The sequence below is a fragment of the Oncorhynchus keta genome, chromosome 23, assembly GCF_023373465.1.
Source record: "Oncorhynchus keta strain PuntledgeMale-10-30-2019 chromosome 23, Oket_V2, whole genome shotgun sequence".
Taxonomy (NCBI): domain Eukaryota; kingdom Metazoa; phylum Chordata; class Actinopteri; order Salmoniformes; family Salmonidae; genus Oncorhynchus; species Oncorhynchus keta.
In genome coordinates, this window is record NC_068443.1 from 37,791,917 (window position 1) to 37,813,808 (window position 21,892).

General features: G+C 42.4%; 1 protein-coding gene across 2 annotated transcripts in view; it reads left to right on the forward strand.

Annotated features, from left to right (window-relative positions):
* LOC118370559 (small conductance calcium-activated potassium channel protein 2-like) overlaps window positions 1-21,892 on the forward strand; it is a 77,817-nt gene that overhangs the window by 43,789 nt on the left and 12,136 nt on the right. For both annotated transcript variants that reach the window (XR_004822821.2, XM_035755607.2), the window contains exons 5-7: window positions 7,670-7,811; window positions 8,070-8,180; window positions 20,119-20,246. Coding sequence is in view for 1 of the 2 variants with exons in the window: in XM_035755607.2 (XP_035611500.1) it covers window positions 7,670-7,811; window positions 8,070-8,180; window positions 20,119-20,246 (381 nt within the window). In the remaining variant the exon portion in view is untranslated. The remainder of the gene's footprint in view (window positions 1-7,669; window positions 7,812-8,069; window positions 8,181-20,118; window positions 20,247-21,892) is intronic.

Genomic DNA, 21,892 nt, shown 5'->3' on the forward strand with positions numbered 1-21,892 from the left:
CGTTTGCGGCGTAATGAGACTTAGTTTCAAATAGATTTTATTACAATTTCGTTCAGTAAATGGTCATGAAAAGAGAGAATTTCTAGAATGCTTGAAATGATTGCTAGAATCCTTGTGGAGTGCTTGCTTTGCATTTTGGCTTGATGTGCAAACACAATTAGGATTAAACTCGACTGCAAACCTATCTGTATATGTTTATTGCCGTTGACATCCTCCCCTCTTACATTTCAACATATTTGTCCCAAAATAATCTAGGTGGGACCAAGTCATTATTATTTGAGTCACAAGCATGTCTCAAGTGTCAAGGTCCAAATCTCAAGTTGAGTCACAAGTAGAACGGGCGACTCCCAAGTCAAGTCCAAGTTGTGCATTCTAAGAGCAAGTCAAGTCAGGTCATACGTTTTTTCAAGTCAAGTGAAGAAAATTCTATACAGGCAATGACTTGTTCAACTACACATATATTACTTTGTCTTCAACACACTTTGATTATGCAATAATACATTTTAACAAAAATGTCTAAATGCAAGCTACAATAGTAAATTATTAATTTCAAGCAATTTTGAAATACCAAAAGACTGGTAGGCCTATGCTAGTAATTGTTGTGTGATGCCCCATTGCTGGTGAGCTTGCAAAGTAAACAGTTCATTTTCTTGATCACCAAACAATTTCTGGAGATGCATATTTCTTCTCTCCCTACAATTTGAAGTTTGCGCTGCACCCGATCATATAGCTGTACAGCAAATCAGCAATCTGTTTACTAGCTCAGTGGTTTTCAAGCTTTTTGACCTTCGATCCCAAAAAAGGAGTGGTTCAAAAGCTTGCAGCCTACGCATGCGCACACAGGGTAAACTCCAGCGCAAAAGCGCTATGCAAATGTGGCCTGTCATTTCAGCCATAAACGGCGAAAAAAGCAAGATACAGAAATAAACTGTTTTACATCTGCATTTTGAGCTGGAAATCTTTAATGTTAGCAGTTAATATCAACTGGGGATATCATGTCACATTGTCACTCCTATGAAGTCCAGAGCAAGTAGGATCATATGGCCTACCTGCAATGATGTTTATAAACCATGGATCGCTGATGCTATGTATTGGCCACCGAGAGGCTTTGAAGCCACAGGTCGGCCATATTGGCACTCCCCAGTAAAAGCATTCCTCCATAGAAATGAATTAAATGTTTCAAAGACAAAATTACAAATCCCCCAAAAATTGTAGTGGGGACAGTAACATTAGAAATAAAAAAGTATAATTTTTTATATTACATTTATATTTTTAGCTCACATAACCTAATTTAAAAGTATGTATTAAAGTGTCTGTAATATAACACGTGGCAAAAAAATACTGCTTGCTGCTCCATATACAGTATTGTGTCCACAATTGCCGGTTAAACCCGTTTTTCTCAATTTCAGGTTTAATCAGACTTGCATGCAGCATGCCATACAAGCAACAAATAATGCTTTATTTGGCATTATCATTGTCTACTGTGTAATGTTGTCTTTATACTGTATTACAATTCTTTCCAACCAATCTTTTTGGTAAATGTATATATGTTACATTTTATTACTGCATAGAACTGACAACAGGATTTTGGGAAGTTTTGACTACTCATGACAGAGGCCTTTTGATTTTATCCCTTGTTCATGAAATCCCTCCAATAGCTTAGAGGACGCATTGTCAGTTATTGCTACTGTATATCCCCGGGACAAACCATCTGTCTCTTGCATGAGCTCATCCAAACATGGTGAGAGAGGGAGATAAAGAAAGCTGGGGGAGATGGCCAGGGTTAAAAGACTAGATGACACAAAGAGGAAAAAGCAGCCCACTGCCATATCACTGCATCCATTTTTAACCCATTCCCATCAGGGATGAGTTGTGTACTTCCAACCTGACCTATACCTAAATCTGTCTCCCTCCATATGTTACGACTGGTATGTTTTCATTTATGGATGTCCATCATCCATTTCATGAGATGTTATGAAACACAATTTGTATGATGTTACGAATTTACAATACGTATGATATGTTACAAATTCCTATTTGTTGTGGCTAATGTTAGTTAGGTGGCTAAATGGCTAATGCTAACGTTAGCTAGGCTAGGTGTAGGGTGAGGGTTAGCTAACATGATAAGTATTTGCAAAGTAGCTCAAAAGTAGTAAGTAGTTGCAAAGTTGCTAATTAGCTAAAATGCTAAACACATAACCTTTGGGTTGCTAGACAATCACGTTTTATGCCCCCATCCACCCTCCTTTTGTTTTAGCCTTAAAGGGATACTTCAGGATTTTGGCAATAAAGCCCTTTATCTACTTCTATTTTTATGTCTCTGCATCCAGTATGAAGGAAGTTAGAGGTAGTTTCCAAGCCAATGCTAACTAGCATTAGCACAATGACTGGAGGTCTATGGTATCTACAAGCTTGCTAGCAGGTACCAATAGACTTCCATTCATTGCGCTAACGCTGGTTAGTAATTGCACTAACACTAGTTAGCAACTTCCATCAAACTGTGCACAGAGGCATACACTGGTTCTTTTGACTGTGGAAATAGATGAAGGACTTCATTGCCAAAATTCTGAGGTATGTAAAACCATACCAAATGTAACTTACTGTATATTGTACTAATTTGAGTGTCCCGGATTTACATTTATTATGTTACATCTAGTCTATGAGACCAGGCTGGTACTTCAACACCACCCAGGACAGTGATGTTGTTTATGACAATTACGTTTTTCAATGGTCTCTTTTGTGTTGGCTGATGCGGTAGATATATGGTGAAGTCACAGGTTAGGTTGTTTTCAACGGTGTGAATCAACTGATATTCCCATATTCACATGTTCTAAAGCACTTTTTTGAAGGTGTATTTATATCTAGTTTTCTCAGCTGTGTGTACTTGCAAATAGAGTTGCTGACGAAGTAAGGAAATGCAGAATATTTTGATGGAGTGATCATACAAACAATGAAAGGTCTATAACAAAAGGATGTTTTGAAAGCCTACTTCTATGGGATATTTTGCAAGGGTGGGAGACATTTTATTTTAGACAATTCCAATTGTCTCGCACTAGGTCGAAAGTGGTGCCAGCTCTTCTCCATGCTATGCCAACACTACACAGTATATTGAGAGCTTCTAAATGCCATCAATTGGTTCTGCTTCCGTAGCTTCTGGTGCCCACATCACTGTAGTCTATGGACATTTGTCCATTTGTGTCCTTTTCAAGATTCATAGATTTTTTTGTGAAAACCTACCTACAGTTTTGTACCCCCCCCCCCAAAAAAATGTACTTCCACACCCAACGTAGTCCAGCCTTAAATGTTGAGATTCACAATAAGATGTATTCTTAAAGCAAACATGTCCCGATACAGAGAAACATACACTGTGCAATGTTATACCATTACGGAAATTGAGAACCCTCTAGCAACCTTTCGCATTGTGTAATGCTCTAACCACTTTCACCAGCTTGGAATCATTTGGACACTACGGCATTTAAAATACTCCTCCTACAAAGGCGTCACTGGTGCCGTCAAGAGCATCCATGCAATTTGAGACAGTTCCTGTGAGCAAACGACACATCGACCCAACCCCCGATGAACCGAGCTGATTGAGTGGAACTCATCATGATTCACGAAACAATTAACACGACGTAGAAGCAAGTCACTTTTAAATGACATATTTCACCTCTGCTTTGCTACTTAACTTCACATTAATCAGAGGGTAAAATAGGAATCCATGTATTATGTTGACGGACGACTTCCATCAGGTTCTGTCACATAATTTGTGACCTGGAATGACTCATGTCTCTCCCTGTTTTAAATCGTAGATTGTCTAAAATGAGCAAATTAGTCACTATTGCGGCCCCCTTCCTTGCTCCAAAGCCTTGTCAGACGGCATGCTACTGAAGGCGAAGAGTCCAGGGGAAAGAGACAGGGACGTCAAAAACACTGAGCTACTTAATGCGTTTTTACAGCTGCTTGCAGATAAAACACTGTCTAAGTAAATATTCGACCCCCATCCAACTTGACAATATTGCGATATTTGTCAAGGATGGTTTTCATTTCTAAATAGATCTCAGGCTTTGTTGTCGCTCTCTTTGCTCTCAATATACTGGCTTTTCAGCATGCAGGATGCCTGCATGGTATTGTATAGACTTGCTTTTTTTGCATGCCATACGGTGGCTTGAACCCACACTATTCACTCTGAGGAAAAAAGGATCATGTTGTTTTTCCTGACATTGAGCATGAAACCAGAGTTGAGTTAAGCAGATAAGAGTTTAGCAGCTGCTGAAGGCATGACTAGTTGGTTAATGAAAGTGAACTGTCTAGGAGGAGATTTTTTAAGAAACCTTTCTTTTGAGGAAACTCGTAGTTCATCTGCCCCAGCTGTTCCAAACTCTATTTCTGCCTTGAATAGGTGGAATTGTTCCGGCCATTTGAATTCCACATACTGGGTCACAACTGCATAATCGAGGCATTATATATATATATGCCATTTAGCAGACGCTTTTATCCAAAGCGACTTACAGTCATGTGTGCATACATTCTACGTATGGGTGGTCCCGGGAATCGAACCCACTACCATGGCGTTACAAGCGCCATGCTCTACCAACTGAGCTACAGAAGGAGCATATTCCTAATTGGTATAACAAGGGTCCCTTTCGGATAAAATCTCTGCGAGCAGAAAACATCATCCTCTATATCAGGGGCGGACTCAGACCAGAAGTCATCTCTGGCATTTCAAAACATTGGCCCTTTTTTCCCCTTAAGGCCCCCGCTATGGCCCATTTATTTCCTTGAGGCTCCCATCATTCGCCAGATAATTCTTATTTTGCACAAAAAAACTTGCAGGTCCACTACATAAAAAATGGACCAGCCCATTTGGCATTTGCTCTAAATCCTTAAGTCACCCTATGTACTTTTGAGAGTTGTTAGTAATCCAATTGTACAATGAGCCTCAGTATTTTAACTCCTCCTAGACAGCTGCTTAGCCAATCAGGGAAATGTTATGTAAAGAAAGGGAGGGTTGGGCTGGATATGCCTATTTTGGGACTTTTCTCCACAATGCAAGGGAATGGGAATGTCTTTATCATTGTTCAATCAATGATATATCTGCTGTGTTTTTGGGAACATTCGGCTATCGCATGGTTGTATGCCATTTTGAACAAACCAAAAAATGAAGTGAAGTGACAAAGTTTGAAGGGATGATGTTCATAACCAAACCTTTGTTGGGGTAGTTAAAACTCTTCACATTAGAGATCCAAAGTATTTTTTCCCCTATCATGTTAGAAGAAACGAGAATTGACTCTCCAAAATTATGTCAATGGTCAATTTTATTTTGGTGCATTGATTTTGTATTTGTTGGAGATGAGTGCTGATCAAAATGGTTATAGTATTTTAGAATGCCACTGGTTAGTTTGTATTAAATTCCTGTAAAACTTCAAGTTAATTGCCTGCGGTTCTCATAATGCTTAAATGCATAGCTGCATAACTTACTCTGTTACTTCCTCATTCCAATCATCTTGTAATTTCAGGTGTACGTCTGGATTTATGTCCATTTTTAAATGCTTCTCAATTGAAATCATCTATCTTCTCATGTTGATTGATAGACACTGATACATATAGTACAGTGCCTTGCGAAAGTATTCGGCCCCCTTGAACTTTGTGACCTTTTGCCACATTTCAGGCTTCAAACATAAAGATATAAAACTGTATTTTTTTGTGAAGAATCAACAACAAGTGGGACACAATCATGAAGTGGAACGACATTTATTGGATATTTCAAACTTTTTTAACAAATCAAAAACTGAAAAATTGGGCGTGCAAAATTATTCAGTCCCCTTAAGTTAAGACTTTGTAGCGCCACCTTTTGCTGCGATTACAGCTGTAAGTCGCTTGGAGTATGTCTCTATCAGTTTTGCACATCGAGAGACTGAAATTTTTTCCCATTCCTCCTTGCAAAACAGCTCGAGCTCAGTGAGGTTGGATGGAGAGCATTTGTGAACAGCAGTTTTCAGTTCTTTCCACAGATTCTCGATTGGATTCAGGTCTGGACTTTGACTTGGCCATTCTAACACCTGGATATGTTTATTTTTTAACCATTCCATTGTAGATTTTGCTTTATGTTTTGGATCATTGTCTTGTTTGGAGACAAATCTCCGTCACAGTCTCAGGTCTTTTGCAGACTCCATCAGGTTTTCTTCAAGAATGGTCCTGTATTTGGCTCCATCCATCTTCCCATCAATTTTAACCATCTTCCCTGTCCCTGCTGAAGAAAAGCAGGCCCAAACCATGATGCTGCCACCACCATGTTTGACAGTGGGGATGGTGTGTTCAGGGTGATGAGCTGTGTTGCTTTTACACCAAACATAACATTTTGCATTGTTGCCAAAAAGTTCAATTTTGGTTTCATCTGACTAGAGCACCTTCTTCCACATGTTTGGTGTGTCTCCCAGGTGGCTTGTGGCAAACTTTAAACGACACCTTTTATGGATATCTTTAAGAAATGGCTTTCTTCTTGCCACTCTTCCATAAAGGCCAGATTTGTGCAATATACGACTGATTGTTGTCCTATGGACAGAGTGTCCCACCTCAGCTGTAGATCTCTGCAGTTCATCCAGAGTGATCATGGGCCTCTTGGCTGCATCTCTGATCAGTCTTCTCCTTGTATGAGATGAAAGTTTAGAGGGACTGCCAGGTCTTGGTAGATTTTCAGTGGTTTGATACTCCTTCCATTTCAATATTATCGCTTGCACAGTGCTCCTTGGGATGTTTAAAGCTTGGGAAATCTTTTTGTATCCAAATCTGGCTTTAAACTTCTTCACAACAGTATCTCGGACCTGCCTGGTGTGTTCCTTGTTCTTCGTGATGCTCTCTGCGCTTTTAATGGACCTCTGAGACTATCACAGTGCAGGTGCATTTATACGGAGACTTGATTACACACAGGTGGATTGTATTTATCATCATTAGTCATTTAGGTCAACATTGGATCATTCGGAGATCCTCACTGAACTTCTGGAGAGAGTTTGCTGCACTGAGAGTAAAGGGGCTGAATAATTTTGCACGCCCAAGTTTCAGTTTTTGATTTGTTAAAAAAGTTTGAAATATTCAATAAATGTCGTTCCACTTCATGATTGTGTCCCACTTGTTGTTGATTCTTCACAAAAAAATACAGTTTAATATCTTTATGTTTGAAGCCTGAACTGTGGCAAAAGGTCGCAAAGTTCAAGGGGGCCAAATACTTTCGCAAGGCACTGTATATGTTCAGTGTTTTGCTGTGGAGAATTCTCAAACCACCATCAGCATTTGATCTGATTCTTTAAAATGATTATAGAAATCAATTATGTTTTCCCTTCCTTTCCATTTCATTTTCATTTGGCTACTCATTGAATGATTGAATGTTGAACTTAATTTACCACAGCGCATTGACAAAAAAACTATGGTAGTTTGGAATGCAATGGCACAACGTCATAACGTTTGACCATTTTGTTTCCAACATGGATTGGGTGCCTTTTAGATATTTAGTACAGGCATGACGAAAGGTGAAACACTTTGCACATATTGTATAGCTTCTTTAACAGCAACCACCTCTGTTAGTTCATGGCCTCTCCAGCATGCTCAGGTTCCCTTTACAGTATTGGGTGTCACTGATGGGTATCTTCCTCTGTTTCTCTCTTCCTTACTTTAGGTATCATGACACACAGGAAGTGACCAGTAACTTCCTGGGAGCCATGTGGCTCATCTCTATTACCTTCCTCTCCATCGGCTACGGAGACATGGTACCTAACACGTACTGTGGGAAAGGCGTATGTCTGCTTACAGGGATCATGGTATGTTATCGGTCATTGGAAATGAGGTTGTGTGTTTGTTTCATGCACTATTTCATGACTAATAGGCATATTATTCCACATAACAGCCACGTTTGAAATCTGAAAACTTGTGTTTGTTCAACTTGCTTTATTCTAGAGCAGCTTAACATTTCCTCCCAACGGTCACCACCCATACAGTACTAACACAATGACCCAACTCAGTAGTCACCTTTCAGAGGTTAATTGATTAATGGCCCTGACTATGTTTCTGACCAATAGGGAGCGGGCTGCACTGCGCTGGTGGTCGCCGTGGTAGCCAGGAAGTTGGAGTTGACCAAGGCTGAGAAGCATGTCCACAACTTCATGATGGACACACAACTCTGCAAACGAGTGAGTCACTCACGCTCACGCACTAAAGTAAATGTCACATCACTTACTGTATGGTAGGTTGTCTAAAAATAATACAAAAACTGTTGTTTATGGTTCATGATGGAACACGGTATTAATAACTGTTAAAAAGTACAAACAAATTCATGTCCCTGGTGGTCCTTTGTAGCTCAGTTTGGGAGACCATGGCGCATGTAATGAACAGTGGTAAAAAAGTACCCAATTGTCATACTTTTTCTAAAGTACAGATAAATTACTTTAATAGAAAATGACTCAAGTAAAACTCACAAGGTAAAATACTACTTAAAAAGTTCACAAGTATTTGGTTTTAAATATACTTAAGTATCACAACTAAGGCTTCCCGATTGGTGCAGTGGACTCAGGCACTGCATCGCAATGTTGTGGTGTCACTACAGCCTGGGGTTTAATCCCATAGGTCAGTGCATAATTGGCCCAGCATCATCCAGGTTAGGGGAGGGTTTGGCCGGGGGTGCTTTACTTGGCTCATCGCGCTCTAGCAACTCCTTGTGGTGGGCCAGGCACCTGCAGACTGACTCGGTTGTCAGTTGAACAGTGTTTCCTCCAACACATTGGTGCAGCTGGCTTCTGGGTTAAGCTAGCGGGTGTTAAGTGGCTTGGCGGGTCATGTTTTGGAGGACGCATGACTTGACCTTCGCCTTTCCTGAGCCCGTTGGGGAATTGCAGTGATGAGACATGATCGTAGTCATGAAATATGTAAATCAAAACATTTCTATAAAGTATCACAAGTAAATTGAATTGCTAAAATATGCTTTAAGTATCAAAAAGAAAAATTATTTCACATTTTTTATATTAAGCAAAACATATGACACCATTCTTGTTTAAAACATTTCCAGATAGCCAGGGTCACACCTCGACTCACAGACATAATTTACAACGAAGCATGTGTGTTTAGTGAGTCCGTCAGCTCAGAGGCAGTAGGGATGACCAGGGAGGAATTGGACCATTTTCCTGTCCTACTAAGCATTCAAAATCATCCAAGATGGCGTAGCAGTCGGACGTGTGTTTTGTCTTGTCCCGTCCTGTCTAGTGTAAATATAGTTTTCTTCGTTTTTTTTTCTGTATATATTTCGTAAATATTTTAATCTCACTTTCAAACTAGAGCTGAATATACTCTCCTGCAACCCGCATCACCCAATGTGGTACGGATCTGCTTTTTCTATACTTTACTTTAGAACCGGAACCACCACCAGAAGCTAGCCAGCTAACTAGCTACTAGCTCGTACTCAGTTAGCCATTGCTAGCGGTCTTCTAAGCTAACTAGGACACCAGCGCGACATCAACCCAGAGCATATCAGACTGCTCTTTCTCTACCACATCTCCGGATTCCTACCGCAAGCTCTGTACCTTTACACCGGATCATCGCAACTAGCTAGCTGCAATCCGAGTGGCTACTCCTGGCTAACGTCTCTGTCCCAAAACAAGCTACAGTTAGCCTTGAGCTAAGCCCATCTCCCGACTAGCCGAAGAGGCCCAACAATACCTCTTTTGCCAATTGGCCTGGACCCTTTACTGGCGACACGGAGCCCCGCCGATCCATCACGACTGGTCCGCCGACATAATCGTCCGAGGTGGTTTCAACAGGCTTTTTCGTTGCGACATCGCCAAAGATCCATCTGCTGGCCAAGGCCCGCGAGCTTTCTGAAACGCTGTGTCTCCAGCTCACCCAGCGTACTAGAGCTCCTGTAGCATACTCCTGGGCTACAATTAACCGGGCCCACGACCGGTCTGTCGATGTCACCGCAAGAAGAGGAATAAACAGACTCACCCCATCGCGACGTCCCCCAAAGGTTAGCTCTCTAGCCCTCGCTATCTCCCTGCTTGCTAATTCGGCCTGCTAACGGCTAGCTTGTCTAGCCCGGGCCTACGAACTGTTAGCTTGTTAGCACAGGCCTGCTAACCATCTGGCTCACCGCATCCCAATTACTCTGAACCCATTTACTTTCTATCTCTCTTTGATTTTTATTTTGTTTATACCTTCCGGAAACCTGCCTCACCCACTGTGATACGGAATCGCTATCACCTTTAATTTTTATTTTATTTTTATGACACACTCAAGAACCTCCAGACGCTAACCAGCTAACTAGCTACAAGCTATTTAGTCATTGTTAGTTGTTTTTTTTTAAACCTGGATAACACTCGCCAGCCCAGCTTCCCTGCCCATCCACCGCTGCCCCCTGGACACTGATCTCTTGGCTACATAGCTGACGCACGCTGGACTGTCCATTAATCACGGTACTCCATTCTGCTTGTTTGTTTTATCTGTCGGCCCAGTTGCCTAGTCAACGCCATTTTACCTGCTGTTTGTTGTGCTAGCTGATTAGCCTCACCTACTGTTTTTAGCTAGCTTTCCCAATTCAACACCTGTGATTACTGTATGCCTCGCTGTATGTCTCTCCCAAATGTCAATATGCCTTGTATACTGTTGTTCAGGTTAGTTATCATTGTTTTAGTTCACAATGGAGCCCCTAGATCCACTCTGCATACCCCTGTTACCTCCTTTGTCCCACCCCCACACATGCGGTGACCTCACCCATTACAACCAGCATGTCCAGAGATACAACCTCTCTCATCATCACCCAGTGCCTGGGCTTACCTCCGCTGTACCCGCACCCCACCATACCCCTGTCTGCGCATTATGCCCTGAATATATTCTACCATGCCCAGAAACCTGCTCCTCTTATCCTCTGCCCCCAACGCTCTAGGCGACCAGTTTTGATAGCCTTTAGCCGCACCCTCATACTACTCCTTCTCTGTTCCGCGGGTGATGTGGAGGTAAACCCAGGCCCTGCATGTCCCCAGGTACCCTCATTTGTTGACTTCTGTGATCGAAAAAATCTTGGTTTTATGCATGTCAACATCAGAAGCCTCCTCCCTAAGTTTGTTTTACTCACTGCTTTAGCACACTCTGCTAATCCTGATGTCCTTGCCGTGTCTGAATCCTGGCTCAGGAAGGCCACCAAAAATTCAGAGATTTCCATACCCAACTTTAACATCTTCCGTCAAGATAGAACTGCCAAAGGGGGCGGAGTCGCAGTCTACTGCAGAGATAGCATGCAAAGTAATGTCATACTTTCCAGGTCCATACCCAAACAGTTTGAACTACTAATTTTGAAAATTACTCTCTCCAGAAACAAGTCTCTCACTGTTGCCGCCTGCTACCGACCCCCGTCAGCTCCCAGCTGTGCCCTGGACACCATTTGTGAATTGATCGCCCCCCATCTAGCTTCAGAGTTTGTTCTGTTAGGTGACCTAAACTGGGATATGCTTAACACCCCGGCAGTCCTACAATCTAAGCTAGATGCCCTCAATCTCACGCAAATCATCAAGGAACCCACCAGGTACAACCCTAACTCTGTAAACAAGGGCACCCTCATAGACGTCATCCTGACCAACTGGCCCTCCAAATATACCTCCGCTGTCTTCAACCAGGATCTCAGCGATCACTGCCTCATCGCCTGTATCCGCCACGGAGCCGCAGTCAAACGACCACCCCTCATCACTGTCAAACGCTCCCTAAAACACTTCTGTGAGCAGGCCTTTCTAATCGACCTGGCCCGTGTATCCTGGAAGGACATTGACCTCATCCCGTCAGTTGAGGATGCCTGGTCATTCTTTAAAAGTAACTTCCTCACCATTTTGGATAAGCATGCTCCGTTCAAAAATGCAGAACCAAGAACAGATACAGCCCTTGGTTCACTCCAGACCTGACTGCCCTCGACCAGCACAAAAACATCCTGTGGCGGACTGCAATAGCATCGAATAGCCCCCGTGATATGCAACTGTTCAGGGAAGTCAGGAACCAATACACGCAGTCAGTCAGGAAAGCTAAGGCCAGCTTCTTCAGGCAGAAGTTTGCATCCTGTAGCTCCAACTCCAAAAAGTTCTGGGACACTGTGAAGGCCATGGAGAACAAGAGCACCTCCTCCCAGCTGCCCACTGCACTGAGGCTAGGAAACACGGTCTCCACCGATAAATCCATGATTATCGAAAACTTCAATAAGCACTTCTCAACGGCTGGCCATGCCTTCTGCCTGGCTACTCCAACCTCGGCCAACAGCTCCGCCCCCCCCGTAGTTCCTCACCCAAGCCTCTCCAGGTTCTCCTTTACCCAAATCCAGATAGCAGATGTTCTGAAAGAGCTGCAAAACCTGGACCCGTACAAATCAGCTGGGCTTGACAATCTGGACCCGCTATTTCTGAAACTATCTGCCGCCATTGTCGCAACCCCTATTACCAGCCTGTTCAACCTCTCTTTCATATCGTCTGAGATCCCCAAGGATTGAAAGCTGCCGCAGTCATCCCCCTCTTCAAAGGGGAGACACCCTGGACCCAAACTGCTATAGACCTATATCCATCCTGCCCTGCCTATCTAAGGTCTTCGAAAGCCAAGTCAACAAACAGGTCACTGACCATCTCGAATCCCACCGTACCTTCTCCGCTGTGCAATCTGGTTTCCGAGCCGGTCACGGGTGCACCTCAGCCACACTCAAGGTACTAAATGATATCATAACCGCCATCGATAAAAGACAGTACTGTGCAGCCGTCTTCATCGACCTCGCCAAGGCTTTCGACTCTGTCAATCACCAAATTCTTATCGGCAGACTCAACAGCCTCGGTTTTTCGGATGACTGCCTTGCCTGGTTCACCAATTACTTTGCAGACAGAGTTCAGTGTGTCAAATCAGAGGGCATGCTGTCCGGTCCTCTGGCAGTCTCTATGGGGGTGCCACAGGGTTCAATTCTCGGGCCGACTCTTATCTCTGTATATATCAATGATGTTGCTCTTGCTGCGGGCGATTCCCTGATCCACCTCTACGCAGACGACACCATTCTATATACTTTCGGCCCGTCATTGGACACTGTGCTATCAAACCTCCAAACGAGCTTCAATGCCATACAGCACTCCTTCCGTGGCCTCCAACTGCTCTTAAACGCGAGTAAAACCAAATGCATGCTTTTCAACCGATCGCTGCCTGCACCCGCATGCCCGACTAGCATCACCACCCTGGATGGTTCCAACCTTGAATATGTGGACATCTATAAGTACCTAGGTGTCTGGCTAGACTGCAAACTCTCCTTCCAGACTCACATCAAACATCTCCAATCAAAAATCAAATCCAGAGTCGGCTTTCTATTCCGCAACAAAGCCTCCTTCACTCACGCTGCCAAGCTTACCCTAGTAAAACTGACTATCCTACCGATCCTCGACTTCGGCGATGTCATCTACAAAATGGCTTCCAATACTCTACTCAGCAAACTGGATGCAGTCTATCACAGTGCCATCCGTTTTGTCACTAAAGCACCTTATACCACCCACCACTGCGACTTGTATGCTCTAGTCGGCTGGCCCTCACTACATATTCGTCGCCAGACCCACTGGCTCCAGGTCATTTACAAGTCCATGCTAGGTAAAGCTCCGCCTTATCTCAGTTCATTGGTCACGATGGCAACACCCATCCGTAGCACGCGCTCCAGCAGGTGTATCTCACTGATCATCCCTAAAGCCAACACCTCATTTGGCCGCCTTTCGTTCCAGTACTCTGCTGCCTGTGACTGGAACGAATTGCAAAAATCTTTGAAGTTGGAGACTTTTATCTCCCTCACCAACTTCAAACATCAGCTATCCGAGCAGCTAACCGATCGCTGCAGTTGTACATAGTCTATAGGTAAATAGCTCACCCTTTTTCACCTACCTCATTCCCATACTGTTTTTATACTGTTTTTATTTATTTACTTTTCTGCTCTTTTGCACACCAATATCTCTACCTGTACATGCCCATCTGATCATTTATCACTCCAGTGTTAATCTGCAAAATTGTATTATTCGCCTACCTCCTCATGCCTTTTGCACACATTGTATATAGACTGCCCATTTTTTTCTACTGTGTTATTGACTTGCTAATTGTTTACTCCATGTGTAACTCTGTGTTGTCTGTTCACACTGCTATGCTTTATCTTGGCCAGGTCGCAGTTGCAAATGAGAACTTGTTCTCAACTAGCCTACCTGGTTAAATAAAGGTGAAATAAAAAATAAAAAAATGTAACGAGTACTTTTGGGTGTCAGAGTAAAAAGTACATTATTTTCTTTAGTAAAAGTAAAAGTTGTCAAAAATATAAATAGTAAAGTAAAGTACAGATTCCCTAAAAAACAACTAAAGTATTTTTACTTAAGTACTACTGGTAATTCCAGGGTAGTGTAAGGTCCTGGGTGTCGTGAGGGTGAAATCAGGCGCAGGAAAGCAGAGTTCAATAAAGTGCTTCTTTAATGCACACACGGTGAACTACGGTCACCCCACCTTCGGGTGCTCAAACCAAATGCCCCAGACACAGGGAAAGAAAACAGTCTAGCACTAAATACACAAACACGTACATCTATAGCAAACACCAGGGTTACAATAATCAATCCCGCACAAAGAACCAGGCGGGCCGGCTGACTAAAAAAGCCTCACTATTTACAATCAACTCAAAACAGGTGTACTCAATAAACACATAAGGAGGGGGAGAAAATAATCAGTGGCAGCTAGTAGGCCGGCGACGACGACCGCCACCCGAGCGGGAAGGGGAGCCACCTTCGGTCGGAGTCGTGACAGGTAGTGGGTTTGATTGCTGGGACAATCCATACGTAAAATGTATTGTTAGGTTCTAATTCTCAGAGTTAAAAAAACTTTACGGACATTATGAAAGCTTAAGTTTATTCAGACCAGAGGATAAATATAGCTGTATTAGACAAAACAACACACAATGAATCACTAACCTTTGATGATCTTCATCAGATGACACTCATAGGACATCATGTTACACAATAAATGTATGTTTTGTTCGATAATGTGCATATTTATATCCAAAAATCTCAGTTTACATTAGCGCCTTACGTGCAGTAATGTTTTGATTCCAAAACATCCAGTGATTTTGCAGAAATACTCATAATAAACATTGATAAAAGATACAAGTGTTATTCACAGAATTAAAGATAGACTTCTCCTTAATGCAATCAGATTTCAAAAAAACTTTACGGAAAAATCATAATCTGAGAACAGCGCTCAGAACCCAAAACAGCCAGAGGAATATTCGCCATTTTGAAATCAACAAAGTTAGAAACAACACCATAAATATTCACTTACCTTTGATGATCTTCATCAGAAGGCACTCCCAGGAATCCCAGTTCGACACTAAATGACTGATTTTTTCCATAAAGTTCCATCATTTATGTCCAAATAGCCACTTGTTGTTAGCTTGTTCAGCCCAGTAATCCATCTTCATGAGGCGCAGGCACTTCACCCAGACAAAAACTGGAAAAGTTCCGTTACAGTCCTTTAGAAACATGTCAAACGATGTATGGAATCAATCTTTAGGAGGGTTTTTACATGAAACATCAATAATGTTCCAACCGGAGAATTCCTTTGTCTTCAGAAAAGCACTGGAACGAAAGGTAACTCTGTCGGGAGACCAAGGCTCTCTGCCAGACCACTGACTCAGAGGTCTCATGAGCCCCTCCTTTATAGTAGAATCCTTATTCAGGTTTTTAAAGATGGTTGACATCTCGTGGAAGCCGTAGGAAGTACAACTTTATCCATATCTCAATGTGTAGGCCAAGCTTTGAAAAACTACAAACCTCAGATGTCCCACTTCCTGGTTGGATTTTTCTCAGGTTTTCGCCTGCCATATGAGTTCTGTTATACTCACATACATAATTCAAACAGTTTTAGAAACTTCAGAGTGTTTTTTAAAACCTGAGACAAATCCAACCAGGAAGTGGGAAATTGAGGTTTGTAGTTTCATTTAAGTGATTGCCTATCCAATGTCTATGGGGCCAGATTGCACTTCCCAAGGCTTCCAGCAGATGTCAACAGTTTTCAGAAAGTTGTTTGAGGCTTCTATTGTGGAAGGGTTCGATTAAGAGCTGTTTCAACAAGTGGACTAGGCTGAGGCCAATCAGTTGTTTACTGCGCGGTCACGCTGGCGCGCCGTTCCCTCTTTTTCCTCTGTAATTAATACGCCATCGTCCGGTTGGAATATTATTGAAGAGTTATTATAATAAGACCCTAAGGATTGATTGTAAACATCGTTTGACATGTTTCTACAAACTGTAATGGAACTCTTTTGACTTTGTCTGGATTTTGCTCTAGCACATTGTGGCTTTGGAATAGTGAACTAAACGCACAAACAAAATGGAGGTATTTGGACATAAATATGGAAGTAATCGAACAAAACAAACATTTCTTGTGGAAGTGGGAGTCCTGGGAGTGCATTCCGATGAAGATCAGCAAAGGTAAGTGAAGATTTATAATGCTATTTATGACTTTTGTTGACTCCACAATTTGGCGGGTAACTGTATGGCTTGCTTTTGTGGCTGAACGCTGTTCTCAGATAATTGAATATTGTGCTTTTGCCGTAAAGCTTTTTTGAAGTCTGACACAGCGGTTGCATTAAGAACAAGTTTATCTTTAATTCTATGTAAAATATGTATCTTTCATCAAAGTTTATGATGAGTATTCATGTTATTTGATGTGGTTCTCTGCAATTTCTCCGGATGTTTTGGAGGCATTTCTGAACATGGCGGCAATGTAAACTGAGGTTTTTGGATATAAATATGAACTTACAAAACATACATGCATTGTGTAACATTGAGTCCTGGGAGTGTAATCTGATGAAGATCATCAAAGGTTAGTGATTAATTTGATCTATATTTCTGCTTTTTGTGACACCTCTCTTTGGTTGGAAAATGGCTGAATGCTTTCTGTGACAAGTTTCTGACCTAACATAATGATATGTTCCGCTTTCGCCGAAACGCCTTTTTGAAATCGGACACTGTGGTTGGATTAACGAGAAGTGTATATTTTAAATGGTGTAAGATACTTGTATGGTTGAGGAATTTTAATTATGAGATTTCTGTTGTTTTGAATTTGGCGCCCTGCAATTTCACTGGCTGTTGGCGAGGTGGGACGCTAGCGTCCCGAACAATCCCAGAGAGGTTAATCTCCACTGTTGTATATCAAAGTAGTGTAGTGGAGGTATACGATTTATTAAGCCTACACAATCGCAAAGCATATATTTACATGCGCTCAGCACACATAGCCAAGTTTCAGAGGAATGTCATCTGCAGGCAGCAAGAGCGCACAGCTCTCAAATGGTTGTCCACGGAGCAGCTCACAGAAGAATGACATCTCTAGCCGGTAGGTAGGAAAGACGTTTCGACTTATATTTACCAGTAAATGCTAACCAAGTCAACAATGGGTATGTAAAATACGTATTTAAAAGGTTTTGGCCATAGTCTTAGTTATTAGGCTATTTGTGATGTGTTATCCAGTCATCATGGCTGTTTGCATTGTCAGGTTCTAATTTTCAGAGTAAATAACTCATGGACACTAGAGAAGCTTGTCATCTCCCGTCTGGATTACTGCAACTCGCTGTTGGCTGGGCTCCCTGCCTGTGCCATTAAACCCCTACAACTCATCCAGAACGCCGCAGCCCGTCTGGTGTTCAACCTTCCCAAGTTCTCTCACGTCACCCCGCTCCTCCGCTCTCTCCACTGGCTTCCAGTTGAAGCTCGCATCCGCTACAAGACCATGGTGCTTGCCTACGGAGCTGTCAGGGGAACGGCACCTCAGTACCTCCAGGCTCTGATCAGGCCCTACACCCAAACAAGGGCACTGCGTTCATCCACCTCTGGCCTGCTCGCCTCCCTACCACTGAGGAAGTACAGTTCCCGCTCAGCCCAGTCAAAACTGTTCGCTGCTCTGGCTCCCCAATGGTGGAACACACTCCCTCACGACGCCAGGACAGCGGAGTCAATCACCACCTTCCGGAGACACCTGAAACCCCACCTCTTTAAGGAATACCTAGGATAGGATAAAGTAATCCTTCTCACCCCCCCCCCCTTAAAAGATTTAGATGCACTATTGTAACGTGGCTGTTCCACTGGATGTCATAAGGTGAATGCACCAATTTGTAAGTCGCTCTGGATAAGAGCGTCTGCTAAATGACTTAAATGTAAATGTAAATGAAGCTTAACCAAGTTAAATGTTTCCTAAAGGGTGGCGTCTCCTCCTTTATCGCTAGACATTGCATCATTCTTGCTAAGCAGGGAGCTAAGTGACATGATCCTTGAACAGTTTCTCCCTTTATCAGTACTGCCACATGCGATCGTGTTCCCTGCACTCAGCCCCTCCCAAGCTTCATTATGGCACCCCTCATGTCTCTTTTGTAACTAATGTTCCTATACCTCTGAGTATAACAATGTTCAAAGTTTCACCCCGAATCCAACAGCGTGAACATTTCTAAAGGCTTTCCCCTAAAAACCTCTCCAATTAAATGTTGAATACAATGTACCTGACAGAATAATATAACTCTGATTTGTATCAATGGGGAGGACATTTGTTTTGCTCAATTGAATTAAAGGGCAACGACACCCAAAACGTGTGATTTTGAGAGTGAAAATCAGAAAAATCCATAGGAAAACAGGATTTTTAACACAGGACCCACTTCTCCAGGCACCACTACACCATTGCATAGGGCCGATGGAAAGAAAGCAGTCCATTCACTGAGACATAATAAGCCAGTAGGTCCCAATCATAATACAAAAACACAACCATTAGGCTAAGCATCTCCCAGTCGAAATGGACAACTATTACTTCCCATTGCAATTTTTTATTTTTATGTATAGCACATAAAGTAACCAGTGATCTAAAGTGTAAAAAATGTTTTACACACATAAGCTATTTTCAAAGAGATGGCTAACAGCATGCGAGTTGCAGTAAAGAACACAGTTCCACTCACCAGATGATAATCATTTGAAACTTAACTTCTTGTTGAAAGTTATTCTAGAAAAGGGAGAACCTAACAAATTAGCAACAACATCCTCTTCGATAAAACCTGCTGCAGCTGCGGCAAACTAGCCTACAACAAAAGCTAGCCATCTAGACCGTGGGAAAGCTACTGCTCGCTATTGCACAGTGACTTGTTGGCCTTCGAGAAGGCAAAAGTTTCCATACTTTCTGTAAAAACGGTCCCACCCATTACAAGTCAATGTTATTGGTTGATTTCACAGTCACTCCAACATTTTGCCCTAATACAGTTAATGGCAGATGCCTTCTATCAAGCTTTGATGGCCTAGCCAATGGCTGACTTAGCTAGCTAGAATTATCTCCCCAGAGACCACCAAAGTAAAATCCTGATTGGATATTTTTTAAATTCCGTGTTAACCCTTTCCTTTCCAACAAAAATATAAGAGATTAAACCAGAACATTAAACCTTTCTCTTAAAGTGTAGAAGGCCCTAATTGTTCCCCACTGTGTTTGGGTTAGTGTAACGGATGTGAAACGGCTAGCTTAGTTAGCGGTGGTGCGTGCTAAATAGCGTTTCAATCGGTGACGTCACTTGCTCTGAGACCTTGGAAGTGGTAGTTCCCCTTACTCTGCAAGGGCCGCGGCTTTTGTGGAGAGATGGGTAAACTATGCTTCGTGGGTGACTGTTGTTGATGTGTGCAGAGGGTCCCTGGTTCGTGCCCGGGTATGGGCGAGGGGACAGTCTAAAGTTATACTGTTACATTAGTAAAAATGTGTAGAGTTTATTTTCCCTCAGCATGCTTTTTTTCACCATTCTGAATGTCTAAAGAAACCATATGTTGTTCTGAAATATGAACACAGAAATATTAGACATTTTGAACTCTTATGGTGACGATTTGACAAAATTCCAATCATGGTCTTGAATTGGACTCGCATTTTTTTGGTCTCGGTCTCGACTCAGTCTCGCCCTCCTTTCGGTCTTGGTCTTGACTCAGACTAAATTCGCTCCAGTCTTGTTCTTGAATCAGTCTCGCTTTAGGTGGTCTCGAACACAACACTGCGTGACACCTTGCCAATGTTGTAGGGATTCACATTTGTTTCCTCATTGTTCTGCAGGTAAAGAACACAGCTGCCAATGTACTCAGGGAAACATGGCTCATCTACAAACACACGAAGCTGGTCAAGAAGATAGATCACGCTAAGGTGCGCAAACACCAGCGGAAGTTTCTACAGGCCATCCATCAGTAAGTACCATTTCCCAAAGAATATGACTTCCTTGTAAGCATGCCTGAAGCCTATGTGAACACTTAGTTGTTTTTTTTACCACCTGTTCAAAGTTGTTAAATATTTGTTATTGTTTTTGTTATTTGTTGTTGAAGCAGTAGGAAGTAATAGTGATTTTAGTTGCACTGCTATCATACTAACAGTATTTAGCTGTATTTGTGTATTCCTAACAGCACTCCTAGCCAGCAGCACTACTGGTAGTGTTTGTTATAATGTCCTACTTTTCCTACTCTCGCTGCCATTTCCTGTGACGATATCCTATGTGTTCAGTTAGCAAGTTGTGTTATTCAATAGTATACAAAAATAATAACACACACACACATAAAACACAGCTGCACCTGACACACACACACCATCCTCAGTCTAAACTACAGTGCACTTTAATGGCTCTCCTTCCCCTCTCCTCAACCCTTACCCTGTGCTTACAGTGAGAAGTGTAATGGTTCACTTGTTTCGTGGATGTTGTGGGGTTTAAAACTTTGTATTGTGTTCTGTCTTTGTTTTGCTCTATCACTGCAGAGCTCAGAAGTAAGTTGAGTCTATGTTCCTTCTGTTTCCTCTACATTCTCTCTCTCCATGTCTACGTTTGACATGCATGAACCTTCAAATGCTGGATGCCGGTTGTTTTGGTTTCCTTTTAATGTTCCATTTACCCTCATCCTCTGAATGGAATGACAAAAAGCATCAACATTACCACTGATGATGACATGGTAGTCGGGTGTCTGAAGAAAGTCAGAGGCATCTGGCAGTATGAGTTTGTTGGGGCTTGTTGGCTTGGCCAGAGTCCATTCATCAATGAAGTCGCCATCTATGATGTTACCATGATTAATATAGCTACAATATGTAGGCTATATTAACCTGCGTTGGCAGACCCATCCTTGCTCCTGATTTTGCATTAAACACATATCTTCAGGGTTTTTTAATTTTATTTTTACGGCAAATCAACACTCAGCCATATCAGACACTCACAATAAAGAGCACAAATCAAGTGGTATCTTTACACACCATAGTAGTACCCTGGTAAACAGTTTTAGAATATTTTTTGTACCCCGCTCGGGTCATCTCTCATTAGATGAACACGAAAACAGAGCCTTTGCTGTGATCTCCCGATTTGCACATGAATGAATGTCCTTGAATGTCATTGCATCAGAATTAGCCTTATAGAGGACTTTCTACCTGATCAAGTCACCAGAATGTTGATCCACTGATTGACTGGTGTCATCCCTCCAAACCAACGCACAAATCTCCAAGGTATTTCAGTAGCCATTGAAAGTGACACACAATCCTTGAACCTTTATTTACCTTATCCTATATAAGGAATCTCATTTCCAAGGGCGACCAGATCAACAAGATCAGTGTTATAGGCAGTGTAGCGCGTCAAAATCATCAATCAACAAAGTAATTTAACGTAGCCACTGTGTTTTATCGGTCAGTGCCATAGATTACATTTAAAGTGCCACTGCAATGCATTATTGTATGTCACATTCAAAGGCTCTGGCCCTTCCCCCACTAGCACCCTCCACACCATAAGTGCACGTCACTCACAAGTCATTGCAAGCTCACCCAATGACTGATGTTCCTCTGACGGCCTGCCACTCAGCTAGTT